The sequence below is a fragment of the Trichomycterus rosablanca genome, chromosome 8 (assembly GCF_030014385.1).
Source record: "Trichomycterus rosablanca isolate fTriRos1 chromosome 8, fTriRos1.hap1, whole genome shotgun sequence".
Taxonomy (NCBI): Eukaryota; Metazoa; Chordata; class Actinopteri; order Siluriformes; family Trichomycteridae; genus Trichomycterus; species Trichomycterus rosablanca.
Window position 1 is genome coordinate 40,615,617 of NC_085995.1, and position 21,011 is coordinate 40,636,627.

Genomic DNA, 21,011 nt, shown 5'->3' on the forward strand with positions numbered 1-21,011 from the left:
TCAGTTGAGGTTCTGGTTCATTCCAGAGCTCAAGAAATTTCTTGTCATATAGAGAGTCACTATATTACGTTTCATCTGGCCACCACAAAAGTGCAAAAGTACCGGACGGCGACTACGAAGAATTCAGATTCAGTTGTTGATGCAGATCCCGCTGAAGCAGACCCAGGTGCTGAAGCTCCTACCAAGCTTCAACTTCTTTGCACCACAGACCGGTTTTATATAAGATATAATTTCATGGACCGGCGGGAGGATAGTAAAGCATAGTAAAAGACACGAAGTGCACCAATGATGGAAAATCAGTTGAACCTTGAGCTTTTTTCGCTGTAACTAGACGCTCCCACCTAGTGGTGATAGGAGACAATAGCACCTGCAGTGTGTGTTCCTCGTGCCGCATATAATTTCCTTTATGTGACTAATTCACTTCACCTGTTACTAACTGTTGTGGCTGAAACACATGAATTTAGAAATCAGAACTGGGCGTCCCAATACTTTTGGCCAAATGTTGCCCTCATGGCAGATCTGGGATTCAACCCACAACCTTTCGATTGATAGCACAAAGCTCCACCCACTGAGCTAGCACCACCCCAATTCCTAATTCCTAATTAATCACACTGTCAATACAATAACTATAATGAGAGCAATTAGCATGTAGCCTTTTATTACTAGCTCGCTAATTTCAGCAGGGTTTGCTAATCACGCTAATCGATTAGCCCGGCACCGGAGACGTTGTTGTCTGGACTCTGGACTTTTTTTTTTTTTTTTACTCATATTTGGAAAAACAACCTCAGGAACTGACGACGTCTCTCTCTCTCCTTAGCAGTCACGCTTCTGCTAGCATCTGAGGGACGTCGTGCTCTGCATGCTAATTAGGTTTCTTTGTTCGGCGGAGGAACAGCGCTGACGTAGAGGCAGCGTGTGTGTGTGTGTGTGTGTGTGTGTGTGCAGACTCGTGCCCGCAGCCTTTTTTACGCCAGTCGTAACGTTTCTGTGCTTGTTGCCATTTCTATTGTATTTAGCCCGCTATTGTTTCTCGTAACGGCGCTAACAGGTTTGTGATTAGCGAGTTTCGCGGCAGTTAGCATTGCCGTCAGAGCCTGGCATCGTAAAAGCCAGATGATTAACAGAGCGACGATGCCATCCGTCAAAATCCCGGCGTAAAATCACAAACGCTCGGATGTCGTGATGGTCTCATTGCTAACTGGTAAACACAACAGATTAGGGAAGGTCCCTTCCTCTTCCAGTGTCCTCCACTCAACAGCTCTGGGATGAACCGGAACACCAACTGATCGATCAGCACCCGGCCGTACAAATTCAAAAGCTGTCATGTTTTGATCGAACATGCACAAATCCCCACAGACGCACTCCAGAGTCCTGTAAAAAGCTGAAAAATCAGAAACGATACAGCAGCATAGAGACAACTGTTCCACGAACGTCGAATCCCACGTCGATGTGCAACACCTAAGAAATGAAAATAGAAATAAAACATTAAAAATTAAAATAGAAATTAAAAAGAAATAAAATGAATAAAAAAAAATATAGAAATAGAAATAAAAATAGACATAAAAATAAAAATTACAAAATAAATAAAGATAGAAATAAAAAATTTAAGTTGAAATAAATAAATAAAAATATAAATTAAATTAAATTAAAAAATAGAAATAAAATAATAAAAATAAAATATAGAAATAGAAAAAAAAATTGACATAAAAATAAAGATTTAAAAAATTAATAAAAATAGAAATTAAAAATTTAAATAAAAATAGACAATAAAATAAAAATAAAAAAAATAAAAAATGAAAGTTGAAATAAAAAAAGAAATATAGAAATAAAAATTTAAACAATTAAAATAGATACAAATAGAAATAAAGAAATAAAATAGAAATAAAAAAAAAAAAAAGATAATAAAAAAGAAATGAAAATAGAATTCTATGCCAACTTCCTTCCTCTTGGGTTCCTGGAACTTTTCCCCGAGTTCTCAGTGAGGTGTGATTGTTTTACTACTTCCTGCGCTATCGTAGCAGGTTTGTGGGGGGCACCGTGGGCACCGCGGGGGGTGGGAGGGTTGTATGGGGGTAACTGTGGCGAATCCTTCCACCCTCTACTCTCAGAGCTGGTGTTTCTCCTCATGGTTCGTGTCAGGATAAGCGGAGGTGGCAGGAGGTGGCGTGAGGAGATGCAGAGCCGCCGGCACACGATGGCCTACGTCTGTACACACACTTACACACACACACACACACACACACACACACACTCACACATTAACATACACTCATATACACACACACTCATATCCACATCGACACACTCACACACACTTATAAGCACATTCATACACACACACACACACACACATACCCATACACACACACAAACGCATACACACACATACTCACAATCATAGCCACATTCACACACACACACCCATATCCACACACACATATACACACATTTATAAACACGCATTCATACACACAAACACACAGACGTATGCATACATATCACTATCCTTACACACTTATACACACACATCCATACACACGCACACTCATACACACACACATTTATACACATTTACACACACAGACAAACACACACACACACACACAGATACACACATTCATACACACACACCAGTATGCCCCTACTCAGACACACACATATATACACACATTTATACACACCCATAAACACACATAGATACACACACACACACACACACACACACACACAGATACGCACACTCATAGCCACATCCATACACACACACACACACACACACACACCAGTATGCCCATACTCAGACACACACATATATACACACATTTATACACACAGACAAACACACACCCATAAACACACAAAGATACACACACACACACAGATACGCACACTCATAGCCACATCCATACACACACACACACACACACACCAGTATGCCCATACTCAGACACACACATATATACACACATTTATACACACAGACAAACACACACCCATAAACACACAAAGATACACACACACACACAGATACGCATACTCATAGCCACATCCATACACACACACACACACACCAGTATGCCCATACTCAGACACACACATATATACACACATTTATACACACAGACAAACACACACCCATAAACACACATAGATACACACACACACACACACAGATATGCACACTCATAGCCACATCCATACACACACACACACCAGTATGCCCATACTCAGACACACACACATATACACACATTTATGAACACACATTCATACACACACACCAACATACCAACACGTCCATAGACACATTCACCAACATTTATATGTATACACACACACACACACACACACACATACATACATACATACAAACATCATACACTTTTACACACACATCCACATAATGCATTTATACACCATACACACACTTACACACAGACACACACATTTATACAGATTAATTCACACACACACACATTTATATAAACATCTTAGTTATACAGATTAATGCACACACACACACACACACACACACACACACACTCATACACCCACCCACAGCACTCTTCGGTAGTGAGCAGTGTAGAAGATGCCAGAATGATGCCACAAACAAGTTCACACACACACGGATCCACACAGAGGAAGCAGCGTGTGGGTCAGAGCTGGAGTCGAGGCGGGAGAAACGCCCTCAGCTACGCTTTCATAAAGGTCACATGTTCAAATCCCACACTCTCACCTCACAAAAATATCAGAGAAATACTTCCACACGGCATCATCAGCCTGGCATCATCAGCCTGGCATCATCAGCCTGGCATCATCAGCCTGGCATTATCAGATAAATGACATGATTACTGGTATAATTACTCCTAATGAATGAGTAGGTGTTATTTGATACTGTATCAGACTCTACAGACCTCACACTGACTGTATTCAGACCCTCGTCTCCGGGTGGCGCCGCAGTTTAATGAGCTGGTTCATCCTCGCTGAGATTACAAGCTCTCCAGTTTAAATCAGCTGTGCTATCGACCTGTCCTGGTGTCCAACAGTGCTGAAAGGTTGTAATAATGATAATAACAGCAATGGTTGTAAAAAATAATTACATAAATAGTAATAATAACATAAATAATAATAATAATAATAATAATAATAACAGCAATGGTTATAAAAGTAATAACATAAATAATAATAATAATAATAATAATATTAATAATAATTAATAATGAATGATAATAATAGCATTATTAAAAAATAATAATGTTATTAATAGCTATGATAACAATAATAGTAATAATAATAATAATAATTATTATTATTATTATTATTATAGTATTTATGGTAATATAATAACAACATAAAAAATTAAAATAGTAATAACAATAATAATATTAATAATAAAAATAATTCTTACTATTATAGTAATAACAATAATAACAATAAAAATAAAATAATAATAGTAATAATAATATTTTATTATTATTATTAATAATAATAATAGTAATAATAGTAATAATAATAATAACAAAAATTATAATTCTTACTATTATAGTAATAATAATAATAATAATAATTTGATACTAATAATAATTAATAATAATAATAATAATGTTTTATTAATAATAATAATAATAGTAATAATAATAATGTTTTTTGCAGTCTGTTTTGTTTAGGTTTCTCAGCTGTGCTGAATATTTGGAAAATGTTTTGGGACGCTGGATAATCGGTATAAATGTGCTTTATATCTCATGATTGAAATTCAGGTCAGAAAGCAGCCACTCTTCTGAGAAGCTTCTCACAGGACTTTGAAGTATGTCTGTGGGGATTTGTGCCTGTTCAGTAAGAATGGGCACTAATGCAGGTCAAGAAAGCCTTTAAATCTGTTAAAACGCTGATTTATTCCACCTTTCAGCGACTGTTGAAGGGGCGTCCGAATACTTTTGATCACATATGGTGTATTTTTTTTTCTTTTCTCGTCTGCCTGCTCGTTTATTTCGGGACGCAAGTCGCTCCGTTGGGCCGCGCCAGCTGTCAGCGCCGACTCTGCCGTGTCCCTTTTTCCTGCCATCCATCATCTGTAGCCTCCTTCTTCACTCCCATCTTCAATCTCCTGTCAGAGAGGTACAGACGCCCCCCCCCCCCCCCCCCGTCCCCGTCTACCCGTCCCCCCGTCCCCCACCACCCTCATCGTGGGTTCCTACAGTCTGTCGTTTACATTTTAACCACATTTTGCACCTACGTACCGTTTCGGTTACTTTAGTTTTCTCTTTGTGCTTCCCTGTGAGGGAAAGTCTCTGGATCTTAGGAGCTTGAACTGGTTCTTGAACCTGGTGCACCAGTTTTTCTCGGAACCAAAGATGTGTCACCAACAGAGGGCGCTGTACAACACAAAGGATGTAAACATTGTGATAAGAAGACAGTTCTCTTCCATCTACAGCTGGACACGCCCATGGATCTCTTCATGGTTCCTCCTGGAAGAACCTACTGTTCCTTGGTACCAGTTTGGACACCAGTTTATTGTTGGTAGAAATGCACCAAACGGCTCCAATTTATGTTCTCAAACTAGTTCGGAACCTGTTCCATGTTGACCGTAAAGCCCTGTGGGTACATTTTGTGCAACGTTCTCCTGGAACCCACCGGTTCTTCTGAGGAACAGTGAGGGTTCCTCTCTTGATAATGACCATGATTAGTGCCGCATCCAGTGGTCAGTGGCAGTTCCTATTTTCTAACATTAGCCAAAAGTTTTTGGACGACTGTGGTTTGTGGGAATTTGTGCCAGTTCGGTCAAAAGATGACAGTATTTGTACGGCTGGGCGCTAATTGATCAGTCGATGTTCCGGTTCATCCCAGAGTTGTTGATTGGGACTGAGGCCTGGGAAACTGGAGTATCTTTAAAACTGTAACAGGAAAGGTCCTTCCCTAAACTGTTGCTGCAAAGTTGGAAGCATATTTCCCTTATATCACTGATTTATTACACCTGTTAGTAGCTTTTGTGGCTGAAACACATTAATTCAGACATTAGAAGGGGCGTCCCAATACTTTTGGTCTCAATACTTTTACTGTAATAATAATAATAATAATAATAATAATAATAATAATAATAATAATAATAAAATAAAATAATTAATAATAGTAATAAAAGTAATAATAATAATGATAATAATATAATAATGATAATAATAACAGTAATAATAATAATAATAATAAAAGTAATAAAAATAATAATAACAATATAATAATAATAACAGTAATAATAATAAAATAATAATAATAACAGTAATAATAATAAAATAATAATAATAAAAGTAATAATAATAACAATATAATAATAATAATAATAACAATATAATAATAACAATAACAATATAATAATGATAATAATAATAATAATAATAAGTAATAATAATAATAATAACAATATAATAATAATAATAACAGTAATAATAATAATAATAAAAGTAATAATAATAAAAATAAGAGTAATAATAATAATAATTAAAGTAATAATAATAATAATAATAATAATAAAAGTAATAATAATAAAAATAAGAGTAATAATAATAATAATAAAAGTAATAATAATAATAATAATAATGTAGCATATTTGAGATTTTTTTTCCATTTTTTATTCCGATTCCGTATTTTTCCGTTCTCTGTGGCCGCTGACAGAGAGAAATCATTTGTAAAACCATCCAATCATCCCGGAGCAGCGGGAACGTAGTGGATTCCTGCCGCAGTGCCAAAATAAGATCTCAGCTGGACCAAACTCACTCATTCAAACTCACTCTGCTGTTTTATACAAAAATCCGAAAAAAGAGTTTCACTGTCCTGGTGCCGTAGTTTCATTTTTATTTTTATGCTCCACACACTCGCTGAGGAATTTGGACTACATGTTGTTCCAGTCCTAGGTCTCCAGTCACTTGAAGTTGAAGATCTTTTATCAGATCGGTTGGGGTGCTTGAGTGGTGCAGCAGTAAAGTACACTAGCCTGCTACAGCAGTGCTGTCACCCGGTCGGGCGTCTGCATGGACAAAATAGCCTGGCCTATAGTAGGTGCTCTCAGTGCCGGTCACAAGCCCTGACAGAAACAGGAGGGTTGGAACAGTAATAATAATAATAATAATAATAATAATTAATTAATAATAATAATAATAATAATAATAATAATAATAAATAATAATAATAATAATAATAATAATAATAATAAATAATAATAATTAATAAATAATAATAATAAATAATAATAATAACAGTTATAAATAATAATAATAATAATATTAATGAATAACAACAACAACAACAACAAAACAACAACAATAATAATAAAAATAATAATAATAATAATAATAAAATTCCAGTCAGTTTGGGTTTTTTTTTTCAACCTTGACAAAGAGACAACTGTTCCATCTACTTTGTACTAACAGATAATTGTTTGTAAAGATCAAACGTCTGTGAAAATCAATCAGTACCGAACGTTCTTAGAATGATGTGTGTGGCTCAGAACAGTTGGTTCATTCATTTATTGTCTGTTTTACTGTTGCTTTATCCTGGTCAGGGTCGCTGTGGGTCCAGTTTACTGGTTGAAAGGCAGGAAACACACTGGAAAAAGGTCACCAGCTCATCACAGGAGGACACACAGTTTCTAGTGTCTCCAATGATCCTGACTGCATGTCTATGGACTGTGGGAGGAAACCGGAGCACCCGGAGGAAACCCACACAGACACAGAGAGAACATACAAAACTCCATTTAGATAGGAATGTAACCCAGGCCCTTCTTGCTGTGAGGCACAAATAAATCACCGTCTGTGCTCTTTAAATATGTTAAGATGCGTTTTTATGTGTGGCGGGGGTGGGGGGGGGAGGGAGGGATGAATTGGGGTTTGGGGGGGTGGGGTAGGAGCGTGAGGCGAGGGCCGTGTTTGTGTTTTATTTAAATCCGGGGAGTGAAGTGTGGCGGCAGAATCCTGAGGAGAACCTTCGCTAGCGTAAACAGTTCCGCCGCGCTCTCCAATCCGTCTTTATATCTGACATTTCTCTGAGCCCCGAGGCGGCGCCGGCGCGGCTACGACCGGGCTTAGCATTCGGCGCACGCCGCAAAATCGCCTCTTAGCGTCTCGGCTGGAATGGAAATGGGGTTCACGGCGGGTAACGGCGAGATGAACTGGAGCGTCGGAGCGACGGCTTCACTCCGCCGCGCTCTTAATGGCGGCGGCGGAGCGGCATCTGATTAGAGCCGCGGGGCCCGGATCTTCGGTTTCTATGGTAACGGGTCTTCACGTGGCACCCTCTCAAAACGGGAGGTTCACGTCTGTCTGTTCGCCGTGTTAGCGATGCCCCTCTGGTTCTGCTCTTCTGAGAAGCTTCTCACAGGACTTTGAAGTGCGTCTGTGGGGATTTGTGCCCGTTCAGCAGCATTTATAATTACGGCCTTTAATCCAAAGCAACTTACAGTACTGTGACAGCGTACAGTCTAAGCAATTGAGGGTTAAGGGCCTTGCTCAAGGGCCCAACAGTGGCATCATGGCAGTGGTGGGGCTCAAACCAGCGACCTTCTGATTACTAGTCCAGTACCTTAACCACTAGGCTGGAACTTTCCTGTTTTGGTATGACTGAAGCTCCAGCGTCCTGCACAGAGCCCTGACCTCAGCCCCACTCAGCAGCTCTGGGATGAACCGGAACACCGACTGATCAGTCAGTATGAACGCTGTCATCTTTTGACTAAAAGGGGCACATGTAGTTTGGGACGCGGCCCGTTTCTGTACGCCCTCCCCCCTCTGAGGTGTAGCGATGTGACTAAAATGCATAAATTCCAATAATGCTACCACCACCATGTTTCACAGTAGGTACAGTGGTAAAGCCTGCTTGACTGTGAGCAGTGCCGCCTGTGTTTTATTAGCTTTCCAGTCGGGTCCAGTTGGGGTTTATCTCTCTCTCTCTCGCCGCTACCCTGATTGAGGGAGACGGAGGCTATCACACAAGCCGTCGACCCCTTCTTTTTACCCGCCAGGGGCGGGGTCTCACAGATTGCCCTAGATTGACCCCTCTAACAAGCCAAAGGTCGCTTCTTTTCACCTGTCAGGGGCGGGGTCTCACAGATTGCACTACATTGTCCCCTCTGACAAGCTGCCAACCGCTTCTTTTCATCATACCTCAGGAAAAGTTGCTACTGGGATTTCTGCCCCTGTCTATGTCATAATACTGTCGCCATGCTCGATAGTAGGTACAGTGTTATTGGGATGAAATGCTTCACTGGTCATTGTGACTGCTGTTCTAACTGGACGTTTTCTTTCTGTGTAGGTCAGCCTGCCCAGCGACTCCAGCTGTGTGGAGGAGATTCTCCGGGTAAGTGAATAATTACGGCCACACCCCTCACTGTTCCCAAACGTGCCGTTCAGGGGTTCCTGTATGAGTTCCTGTATGAGTTCCTGTATGAGCTCCTGTATGAGTTCCTGTATGAGCTCCTGTATGAGTTCCTTTATGAGTTCCTGTATGTGTTCCTGTATGAGTTCCTGTATGAGTTCCTGTATGGGTTTCTGTATGAGTTCCTGTATGAGTTCCTGTATGAGTTCCTGTATGAGCTCCTGTATGAGTTCCTGTATGAGCTCCTGTATGAGTTCCTTTATGAGTTCCTGTATGTGTTCCTGTAGGAGTTCCTGTATGAGTTCCTGTATGGGTTCCTGTATGAGTTCCTGTATGGGCTTCTGTATGAGTTCCTGTATGGGTTTCTGTATGAGTTCCTGTATGGGTTCCTGTATGAGTTCCTGTATGAGTTCCTGTATGAGCTCCTGTATGAGTTCCTGTATGAGTTCCTGTATGTGTTCCTGTATGAGTTCCTGTATGAGTTCCTGTATGGGTTCCTGTATGGGTTTCTGTATGAGTTCCTGTATGGGTTTCTGTATGGGTTCCTGTACGGGTTCCTGTATGAGTTCCTGTATGGGTTCCTGTATGAGTTCCTGTATGGGTTTCTGTATGGGTTCCTGTACGGGTTCCTGTATGAGTTCCTGTATGGGTTCCTGTATGAGTTCCTGTATGAGTTCCTGTATGAGTTCCTGTATGGGTTCCTGTATGGGTTTCTGTATGAGTTCCTGTATGGGTTTCTGTATGGGTTCCTGTACGGGTTCCTGTATGAGTTCCTGTATGGGTTTCTGTATGAGTTCCTGTATGAGTTCCTGTATGGGTTTCTGTATGGGTTTCTGTATGAGTTCCTGTATGGGTTCCTGTATGAGTTCCTGAACAGGCACAAATTCCCACACACAGACGTACTTCAAAGTCTAGTGAGAAGCTGAAGAGATCACATAGAGGTCACTCTGTTTTAATACTGTTTGTTTTTTAAATGGGACGTCCAGTAAGCTCACGATCAGGCATCCGAATTCTTTTGGTCATTTATGTGTGTATATACACTGATCAGCCATAACATTAAAACCACCTCCTTGTTTCTACACTCACTGTCCATTTTATCAGCTCCACTTACCATATAGAAGCACTTTGCAGTTCTACAATTACTGACTGTAGTCCATCTATTTCTCTACATGCTTTGTTACCCCCTTTCACCCTGTTCTTCAATGGTCAGGACCCCCACAGGACCACCACAGAGCAGGTATTATTTAGGTGGTGGATGATTTTCAGCACTGCAGTGACACTGACATGGTGGTGGTGTGTTAGTGTGTGTTGTGCTGGTATGAGTGGATCAGACACAGCAGTGCTGCTGGAGTTTTTAAACACTGTGTCCACTCACTGTCCACTCTATTAGACACTCCTACCTAGTCGGTCCACCTTGTAGATGTAAAGTCAGAGACGATCGCTCATCTATTGCTGCTGTTTGAGTCGCTCATCTTCTAGACCTTCATCAGTGGTCACAGGACGCTGCCCACGGTGCGCTGTCGGCTGGATATTTTTGGTTGGGCGATTCTCAGTCCAGCAGTGACAGTGAGGTGTTTAAAAACTCCAGCAGCGGTGCTGTGTCTGATCCACTTATACCAGCACAACACACACTAACACACCACCACCATGTCAGTGTCACTGCAGTGCTGAGAATCATCCACCACCTAAATAATACCTGCTCTGTGGGGGTCCTGAATCGGTTTTTTAAAATCGAGCTTTTCTTCACATATTTATAGACTTTACTTCATGCTGGAACAGGAAAGGACCTTCCCCAAACTGTTAGAAGGGGTATCCCAATACTTTTGGCAGTATAGTGCATATACTGTATAATAACACTCACATTTTATCTACAGATCCATATGTTGAACAGTGCTAACCAATGGAAACGCTTGATTTACAGGAAATGACCCACTCATGGCCTCCGCCGCTCACCGCCATTCACACCCCCAGCAAAGCAGAACAAACCAAGTTCCCCCTCCCTGCCAAGGTAACCCCCCCACACTTCTATATTATTACTGTTATACACTGTATGGTCTAAAGTATCTGGACTCCAGAGCATGAGCTTGTTGGACGTCTACTCTGTGTGTGTGTGTGTTTGAAGTTTCACTTAAATCCCATGATCCTTCAGTGTCGCTGCTAAAGCTGCTATTATTTGAGTGGTGCAGGTTCACCCGGGTCACATGACTAATAACGGACTTGCTCGGTAAATCCTGGTTTAATGGTGCCAGGGCGGGTGCCAGGGCAGGCGGGCGGGTGTGCCCGTCTCTCCTTAACGAGTGTGATTTGTGCGCTGCTTTTAATTACCTGAGTGCAAAATCAATAAAAGCAATCAGGACGAATCAGAGCCGGGCGGCGCTGTACATTGTTTGTTCATTCATCCTGGTCAGGGTCCTGGTGTATAAGGTGCCACTTGGGGGCGCTGTCTGCAATGGTGGGAATTTATCGTATATGCATTTACGTTATTACTCACACGCTTTCTAAAATGTTGGGACAAGGGCTGGGAAGACCGGGAAGTTAAAAAAACAAGAATAATGACTTTCAATGAAGTTTCACCATCTACAGTCCTTAACATTATTACAGGATTCAGAGAAAAACCAATCGATTTAATAAAAATAGTAATAATAATAATAATAATAACATTAATAATAATAAAATAATCATAACAATAACAATAATAAGAATAACAATAATAAGAATAAAAAAAAATAATAATAATAATAATAATAATAAATAAAGCAAAATAATAATAATAAATAATAACAATAATAATAATAATAATAAAATAATAATAATAATATTATATTTAAAAAAACAATAACAATGATAATATAATAATAATAATAATAATATAATAATAATAATAATGCTACTACTACTACTACTACTAATAATAATAATAATAATAAAGAATAATAATAATAATATTTTATAAAAAAATAATAATAATGATAATAATAATAATAACAATAATAATAATAATAAAATAATGACAATAATAAATATTAATAATAATTATAAAGACTTAATAATAATACTCAAAATATTAATAAAGATAATAATAATAATAACACATATTTATAATAAAAATAATAGTAATAATAATACTAGCAACGCACAAGTGGCGCCCCAATTTCAGCAAATTCGATGTCTATATAATCGTGCTACACAATGTTTTTTGTTTTCTCCTTTTTATGATTATAGATTTTTTGTGATGTATATATTTTCTTTTTCTCTTTAGGACTCCCAACATGTAACCCCGGTCTACACTGCACAAAGTGAGTACACTTTTCCATTCACGTCCTCTTATTACCTAAAATGTTCTCACAAAATCTGCTGGCATAGCAAGCCTGCAGGTTTGAATCTCTTTGAAGCTCTTGGCTCGTCCGATTGCCTCGTCTGAGGGTTCTCTGTGCAGCGCCATCGATCAGCCAGCAGAGGTCGTAACTGCAGCAGTGGATTCCTCATAACCGCTGCAGTTACGCCCTCTGCTGGCTGATCGATGCTGCTGCACAGAGACGGCGGAGGTCTGCCACAGCAGAGGTGAAATACCATCTGAGAATTGGATATGACTAAATGTGCATTTGTGGAAAATGAATATATAATTAAATAGAATAAAAACAGATTTTATGCAGAGTTGTGCCCCCTGTGCCAGGCTGTTAGCTCCTGGCCAGCGCTTAATCAGAAACCCGCTCTGACATTTCCGTGTTCCTTTATTTTTCGGCAGAGCGCTGCAGCGTTCCCGGGAACAAACCCCCGACGAAGCCGGCACCGCAGAAGTCGTGAGTATTCCTTTGATGAGTTATTTAAGAAGAGTGCCACAGAGATGGAGGGTTGGGCACGGCGGGCATATGGATGTTTTGTTCCCCTCCGAAATACGTCTCCGTTTTCACCTCTGGGTTATAAGAACCGGATATGACCAAAAGTATTCGGACGTCTGACCGTGACCTATTCCTGAAGGAATAGTATTAAAATGCGTTCTTTTCTCTCACCTATGTTCTTTTCTCTCACTTCTGTTCTCTTCTTTTCTCTTCTTATCATCTTCTCTTCTCTTACTTATGTTCTCTTCTCTTCTTTTCTCTTCTCTCACTTCTGTTCTCTTCTTTTCTCTTCTTATCATCTTCTCTTCTCTTACTTATGTTCTCTTCTCTTCTTTTCTCTTCTCTCACTTATGTTCTCTTCTTTTCTTTTCTTTTCTTTTCTCTTACTTCTCTTCTCTCACTTGTTCTCTTCTCTTCTTTTCTCTTACTTCTTTTCTCTCACTTATGTTCTCTTCCCTTCTCACACTTATGTTTTCTTCTCCTCTCTCAGTTATGTTCTCTTCTTTTCTCTTACTTCTTTTCTCTCACTTATGTTCTCTTCCCTTCTCACACTTATGTTTTCTTTTCTTCTCTCACCTATGTTCTCTTCTCTGCTCTTACTTCTTTTCTCTCACTTATGTTCTCTTCTCTTCTCTCACTTATGTTTTCTTCTCTTATGTTCTCTTCTCTTTCTTCTTTTCTCTCACTTATGTTCTCTTCTCTTCTCTCACTTATGTTTTCTTCTCTTATGTTCTCTTCTCTTTCTTCTTTTCTCTCACTTATGTTCTCTTCTCTTCTCTGACTTATGTTCTTTTCTTTTCTCTTTTCTCTCACTTATGTTCTCTTCTCTTCTCTTACTTATGTTTTCTTCTTCTCTCTCAGTTATGTTCTCTTCTTTTCTCTTCTCTTACTTATGTTCTCTTCTCTTCTCTTATGTTCTCTTCTCTTCTTTTCTCTTACTTATGTTTTCTTCTCCTCTCTGTTATGTTCTCTTCTTTTCTCTTCTCTTAATTGTGTTGTCTTCTCTTCTTTTCTCTCACTTATGTTCACTTCTCTTCTTTTCTCTTCTTTTCTTTTCTCTCACTTATGTTCTCTTCTCTTCTTTTCTCTTACTTCTCTTCTCTTCTCTCACTTATGTTTTTTTCTCTTCTTTTACTTCTCTTTTCCTTTCTTCTCTTCTGTTACTTCTTTTCACTTCTCTTCACTTCCCTTCTCTTTTCTTCTCATCTTATATTGTTCTTTTTGAAACTGAATACCCGACAAGCTCTCGATCATGCGTCCCAGTACTTTTGGACCTGAGAGCACCTCGTCACCGAGTCCATTAGATAATTGGTGTTACCTTTTACAACGTCTCATCCTTCAGCGCTTCCTCCCCGCTGAGTGTTTTACTCCGGCTCTAAATCCCGGGTGGAGGATTCTCGGGCGTTTAAACCTTTAGTGCCTCGATCTGTCCCTCTGCAGCCACAATCCTCCATTAGGCCGCGGCCGCAGGAACGTTAATGTGAACGTTACCGCGCTGAGAAGTCGTAAAAAGCCACTTTTCTTTGCTGGATCGACTCTTCCGTGAGCTGCTTGCAAAGTGCCGGTGATCATCGTCGTGATTTACTCCGAACGTGCCGTTAGTCACACTCAGACGCCGAGACGTTCACCGCTACGTTGCAGTTGTGTGCTGGTTTTATTCTGCTCTCAGATTAATGAGGTTTTCAGGCTGAAAATGCTGCTTAATCAGATCTAACGCCCATCATCTCACCTGGCACAAATTCCCATACACAGATTCACTTCAGAGTGTTGTGAGAAGCTTCTCAGAAGAGCGGCTCTTCTAGGTCGCTCTATCTTAAGAGGGTTGTCCGACAAGCTCACGGCGGTCAGGCGTCCCAATACTTTTGCCCATCATGTTTACAGCAGGCGTAAGACTCTGGACGGTGTTTTCTACTCAGCAGTCTGCACCATCATGTCCTGTTTATCTGCTCTAAATATTCCCTCCACGTATTCCCGGCTCGCTCCGAAACCCCAGCCGCGCCCGGAGCACGATGGTAACCGACGCCCTCTGTGTGGTTACCCACAAACCCCTGCTCCTCCGGGGAGGTTTTGTCCTCCGCCGCCGCTCGCCTCGAGGAACCGGAGCTGTCAAAGCACCGAGCTAATAACAAATAATAATAATAATATACATGCACGAGCACTTAGGAACACCTCTCTGCTACTATACTACTTACACTGTATGGTCTAAAGTATTTGGACACCTGAGCAGGAGCTTGTCTGACATCCAGTTTTAAAAACAAACATTAATAAAACAGACTGACCTCTGTGTGACTGCTAGAATAACAACCGCTCCTCTGAGAAGCTTCTCACAGGACATTGAAGTGTGTCTGTGGGAATTTGTGCCTGTTTAGTCGATCAGTCGGTGTTCCGATTCATCCCAGAGCTGTTGAGTGAGGCTGATGTCAGGGCTTAAAACAGAACCACCTCTGTGTGATCTGTGGGCCGCTTTTCTGTCCGTCTGTGGGAATTTGTGCCAGTTCAGAGCATTTAGAAGACGACTGCGTTTGTATGATCGATCAGTCGGTGTTCCGGTTCATCCCAGAGCTTGCTGGAACAGGGAAGAGCCTTCCCTAAACTGCTGCTGTGAATATGAAAGCATATGACCAGCTTTATAGCAGCTGCTGTAAATAACACACATGAATTCAGTCATTAAAAGGGGCGTCCTAATACTTTTGTCCATATTGTGTACCATAGAGTGTATTGTGGGTATACAATCACTGACTGTAGCTCTATATCTGTACATCTGTACATCTGTTGCTCTGTTACCACTCAGCAGATGAGCAGTTTTGGTGGTGGATCATCATTACAACACAGGAGTGTGTGCTCTGTGTTGTAATGATGATCCACCACCAAACTGTGTAGTAGTGTGCAAAACTGAGTGTAGCAGGTGCAACAGTGTTGTTGGGAACCAAAACCATACAGACACCGGCGTCATGTGACCAGGGAGCGTCCGCCGATCAAAGACTAGAGGGAAATGAACTCATGTCCACCTACGACGTTCCTAATATAGTGCTCAGGCGGTTTAAGCAGGGTTTAAAAATCCCAACAACACTGCTGCACCTGCTACACTCATCATACACAGAACACACACCACCATGTACGGAGCAACAACCAGCCTACAGTCAGTTATTGTATACCCATTATGTCTATCTGAATGGTAGGTCAATAATCAGAAGGTCGCTGGTCCAAGCCCAACCACTGCCAGCTGGCCCCTAACCCTCAGTTGCTCAGACTGTATTCTGGTGTTATATAGGTACAGGTGGTTTAAACAGGGTTTAAAAATCCCAACAACACTGCTGCACCTGCTACACTCATAAAAGAGAGCAACAGAGCAACACACTGTCTGCAGTCTATAATTGTATACCCACTAAGTCTATCTGAACAGTCAATAAAAGTAAGTGAATATAGTAGGCAGTTGTGGCCTAGTTGTTAAAAAACTGGACTAGTAATCAGAAGGTCGCTGGTTCAAGCCCCACCCCTGCCAGGCTGCGGCTGTTGGGCCCTTGAACAAGGCCCTTAACCCTCAATTGCTCAGACTGTATACTGGTGTTATATAGGTGTTCCTAATAAAGTGCTCAGCGGGTTTAAACAGGGTTTAAAAATCCCAACAACACTGCTGTTCCTGCTACACTCATAAAACAGAGCAACAGAGCAACACACTTTCTACAGTCAGTTATTGTATACCCACTAAGTCTATCTGAATGGTAGGTCTACCTTGTAAAACAGTCAGAGAGGCCTAGTGGTACGGAACTAGTAATCAGAAGGTCGCTGGTTCAAGCACCTTCTCTCCCAACAACACTGCTGCACCTGCTACACTCATCAGACACAGAACACACACACCCCCTGTACCCCTAATCACCATGTCAGCGTCATATCCAGTACCCAAACGTCATGGTGATGGGATCAAACCCCATCCTTCGTCCGTCCAGTCACGGCTCCCCCTCCTCCCGCTAGTTTTCCGCGCGCGTCCGTACGGTCTGCGGAGACGGCGGGTCAGACGGGGTTAGCGCAACAGCCCGTCAACGTCAGCGCTACGAGAGAGAGAATAACAAAAAGCCCAGAGGGGCGGCGAGAGACGTCAGCGCGGCTCCGCGAGACGTAAATATTGTTGGCGATGCGCTACTCAGCGGAAAAAGTGCGTGTGTGTGTGTGTGTGTGTGTGTGTCGGGGTGTTTACAAACTGTGTGTGCAGTGAGATGATAAATAATGGACGTGTGAAAGATGTGACACACACTATGGTCTAAAGTATCTGGACACCTGAGCAAGAGCTTGAACAGACAGACTGAGGCCTCTCACAGGACTTTGTACTGCGTCTGTGGGAATTTGTGCCCGTTTAGTCGGTACAGCTGGGCGCTGATCGATCGGTGGGTGTTCCGGTTCATCCCAGAGCTGTTGAGTGGGGCCTTCCCTAAACTGTTGCTGCGTAGATTTGCCTCATATGATAACACTGCTGCACCTGCTACACCCTTTAGTATTGCACACCATGCACACATGCCTGTTTTTATATATAAAAACAACAGATTTCTATTTAATAACTTTAATAGCGTTTAAAGTATTCATCATATTGCTTTTAAGTCCAGTACTCTAACCACGAGGCTACGGTTTGCCCTCTTTACCTCAAACAGTTTCTGTAGGTTCTTTACCGAACCATTGCTTCGAGGTAAACACGTATTTATTAACTGTCATGTTGTACTGCTGCTTTGTCCTGGTCAGGGTCACAGTGGGTCCTGCTTCCCTGAATCACTGAGCACGATGCAGTAACACGTGACAGCTTCTAGCAGAGTTCCGGTTCATCCCAGAGCTGTCGAGTGGTGCTGAGGTCAGGGCTCAGTGCTGGACGCCAGAGTTTTTTGGTTTTTAATCCGAGCTTTTCTCTGCAGGTCTTTATGAAGCAGCAGGACAGGTCCTTCCCTAAACTGTTTATTTATAAATGTACAACCATCACACGTGTTTCTGCTTGTTTTGCAGGATGGTGGAGGACGACCTGAAGATCAGCAGCGACGAAGACGACAGCGAACAGGTGAGACGCGACACAACTCCTCACAGACGCACTCCGAAATCCTACTCAGTAGTTCTCACAGCAGAGAAGGCCACAAGGCCGCTCCGTACGAACGCCGGGCCCGCGGTCGGGTGCGTGACGATAAACGCGTGTGCCCACACTCGCCACGCCCCCGGTCCGCCGGTCGCCTAGCGACGTGAGAACGTGCCGAGCCTGGAAGGAGCCGAAATCCCCACAGAGCGGCAAACGGCAATAAGAGCCGCGGTGACAAACGATCGGCGCTCTTTCATCTAATACACTGTGAAGATCACTGGCTCCTCTCGCCCGATGATGAATAGACTGTATACAGATCGATGCCCGTGCCAATGAGCCCAGGATGCCAGTCGGTACCCGCTCAGGCGGGCGGCAGACGGCACAGACGGCCGCCGCAGTCATGTGTGGCTCAGATGTTTCAATCCATCCACGTTTTCCATCATAGATCCGTCTCGCAACGTCTGTTTTTATTGATAGTCGTTTTTTGGCAGCTCAGTGGTTACGGTGCTGGACTAGTGATCATAAGGTTGTCAGTTCAAGCCCTATCATCACCAAGTTGTCTATTGGGCCCCTGAGTGAGGCCCTTAACTCTCAGTTGCTCAAATTGTATTCAGTCATATTTAGCGGACTCTCTTATCCAAAACGACTTAGTGGTAACTCAGTGGTAAAGGTGCTGGCTCAGCAAGTCATAATTTTGTAATATTTAGCGGACGCTTTTATCCAAAGTGAGTTAGTGGCAGCTTAGTGGTTAAGGAGCTTGACCAGTGATCAGAAGGTTGCCAGTTCAAGCCCCACCATCACCAAGCTGCCACATTTGGGCCCCTGAGCGTGGCCCTTAACCCTCGGGTTGCTCAAGTTGTATTCAGTCATAACTTCGTCATATTTAGCGGACGCTTTTATCCAAAGCGACTTAGTTATAGCTCAGTGGTTAAGGAGCTGGGCTGACAATCATAAGGTTGTCAGTTCAAGCCCTATCATCACCAGGTTGTCTATTGGGCCCCTGAGTGAGGCCCTTAACCCTCGGTTGCTCAGATTGTATTCAGTCATATTTAGCGGACTCTCTTATCCAAAGCGACTTAGTGGTAACTCAGTGGTAAAGGTGCTGGCTCAGCAATCATAAGGTTGCCAGTTTAAGCCCTATCATTAGCAGGTTGCCAGTGTTGGGCCCCTAAGGGAGGCCCTTAACTCTCAGTTGCTTAAATTGTATTCAGTCATAATTTCGTCATATTTAGCAAACACTTTTATCCAAAGTGACTTAGTGGCAGTTTAGTGGTTAAGGTGCTGGACTAGCAATCATAAGGTTGTCAGTTCAAGCCCCACCATCACCAAGCTGCCACTGTTGGGCCCCTGAGTGAGGCCCTTAAAGCTTGGTTGCTCAAGTTGAATTCAGTCATTATTTAGCGGACGCTTTTATCCAAAGTGACTTAGTGGCAACTCAGTGGTTAAGGTGCTGGCTCAGCAATCATAAGGTTGCCAGTTCAAGCCCCACCATCAACAATCATCAGCTGTCTGAAGTGATGAAACTCTAAAAGCCTTCAGATGTTCTGCTCCTTCAGTCGTTTCGGATGTTCCTGTCTGTTCCCGTTCCTTTCCCCTCCGTTCCCGTCTGTTCCCGTACGTTCCCCTATGTTCCCATCCATTCCCGTCCGTTCCCGTCCATTCCCTTCTGATCCCATCTGTTCCAGTCCGTTCTTGTCCGTTCTCGTCCGTTCCCTTCTGTTCCCGTCTGTTCCTGTCTGTTCTCCTCCGTTCCCGTCCGTTCCCCTCTGTTTCTTGTTACCTAATTTGCGTTTCGTCTCTTTTCGCAGGTTGCCGAGAAACCTAAGACCAGGAACGCGCCTCCCAAGTAAGTGACTCCTCCTTCTTGTTCCAGCTTGGTTGGCTTTAGGATGATCTATAGATCTGGTTCTGCTCATGAGGAGCATCGTGAGGAACCTGGACGCTGTTTGAAGGCTGAACTGGAAACACGTGTGCTGCTGGATTAGATTCCCAGTTTGTGATTGTAACTGGTACGAAGCTGGTGCGATGGTAGATGATGATGTTATTGGGCTGGGCAGTGCAGACGGTGCAGCAGACAAAACGTGAAGAACGTACTTTTGGCCGACACTGATTGTCACCATTGGGCCCCCGAGCGAGGCCCTTAGGTGTGAGTTGCATATATATGTGGTAACAATCATAATTCCATTTTAATTACTCTGCTAGAACGTGAAGCGGTGTCCACACACTTTTGACCAACACTGGTTGTCACTGTTGGGCCCCTGAGCGAGGCCCCTGGGTGTCAGTTGCATATATCATAATTCTAACGTGAAGGGGTGTCCACATACTTTTGACCAACACTGGTTGTCACTTTTGGGCCCCTGAGCGAGGCCCCTGGGTGTCAGTTGCATATGTCATAAATCTAACGTCAAGGGGTGTCCACATACTTTTGGCCGACGCTGGTTGTCACTGTTGGGCCCCTGAGCGAGGCCCCTGGGTGTCAGTTGCCTATATATGTGGTAACAATCATAATTCCAAGACTTTTTAATACTCTGCTAGAACGTAAAGGCGTGTCCACATACTTTTGACCAACATTGATTGCTGCTGTTGGGCCCCTGAGCGAGGCCCCTGGGTGTCAGTTGCTTATATATGTGGTAACAGTCATAATTCCAAGTCTTTTTTTTACTCCAGCAGAACGTGAAGCATTTTTCTGGGCTCCCGCTGGTCCCTCCTCTCGTTAAGTTCCCAGCATCCTCCTCCGCGCCCCTTCATCCGTGCCGCCGCCCCCGCCG

General features: G+C 42.3%; 1 protein-coding gene across 1 annotated transcript in view; it reads left to right on the forward strand.

The window, feature by feature from the left end:
- The window catches only part of LOC134318742 (AF4/FMR2 family member 2-like), a 128,522-nt gene extending 108,429 nt beyond the window's left edge, over positions 1 to 20,093 (forward strand). Inside the window, exons 4-9 of the mRNA XM_062999674.1 lie at positions 9,292 to 9,336; positions 11,276 to 11,362; positions 12,614 to 12,650; positions 13,100 to 13,154; positions 18,180 to 18,231; positions 20,052 to 20,093. Coding sequence (XP_062855744.1) covers positions 9,292 to 9,336; positions 11,276 to 11,362; positions 12,614 to 12,650; positions 13,100 to 13,154; positions 18,180 to 18,231; positions 20,052 to 20,093 — 318 coding nt within the window. The remainder of the gene's footprint in view (positions 1 to 9,291; positions 9,337 to 11,275; positions 11,363 to 12,613; positions 12,651 to 13,099; positions 13,155 to 18,179; positions 18,232 to 20,051) is intronic.
- The last annotated feature ends 918 nt before the right edge of the window (positions 20,094 to 21,011 follow it).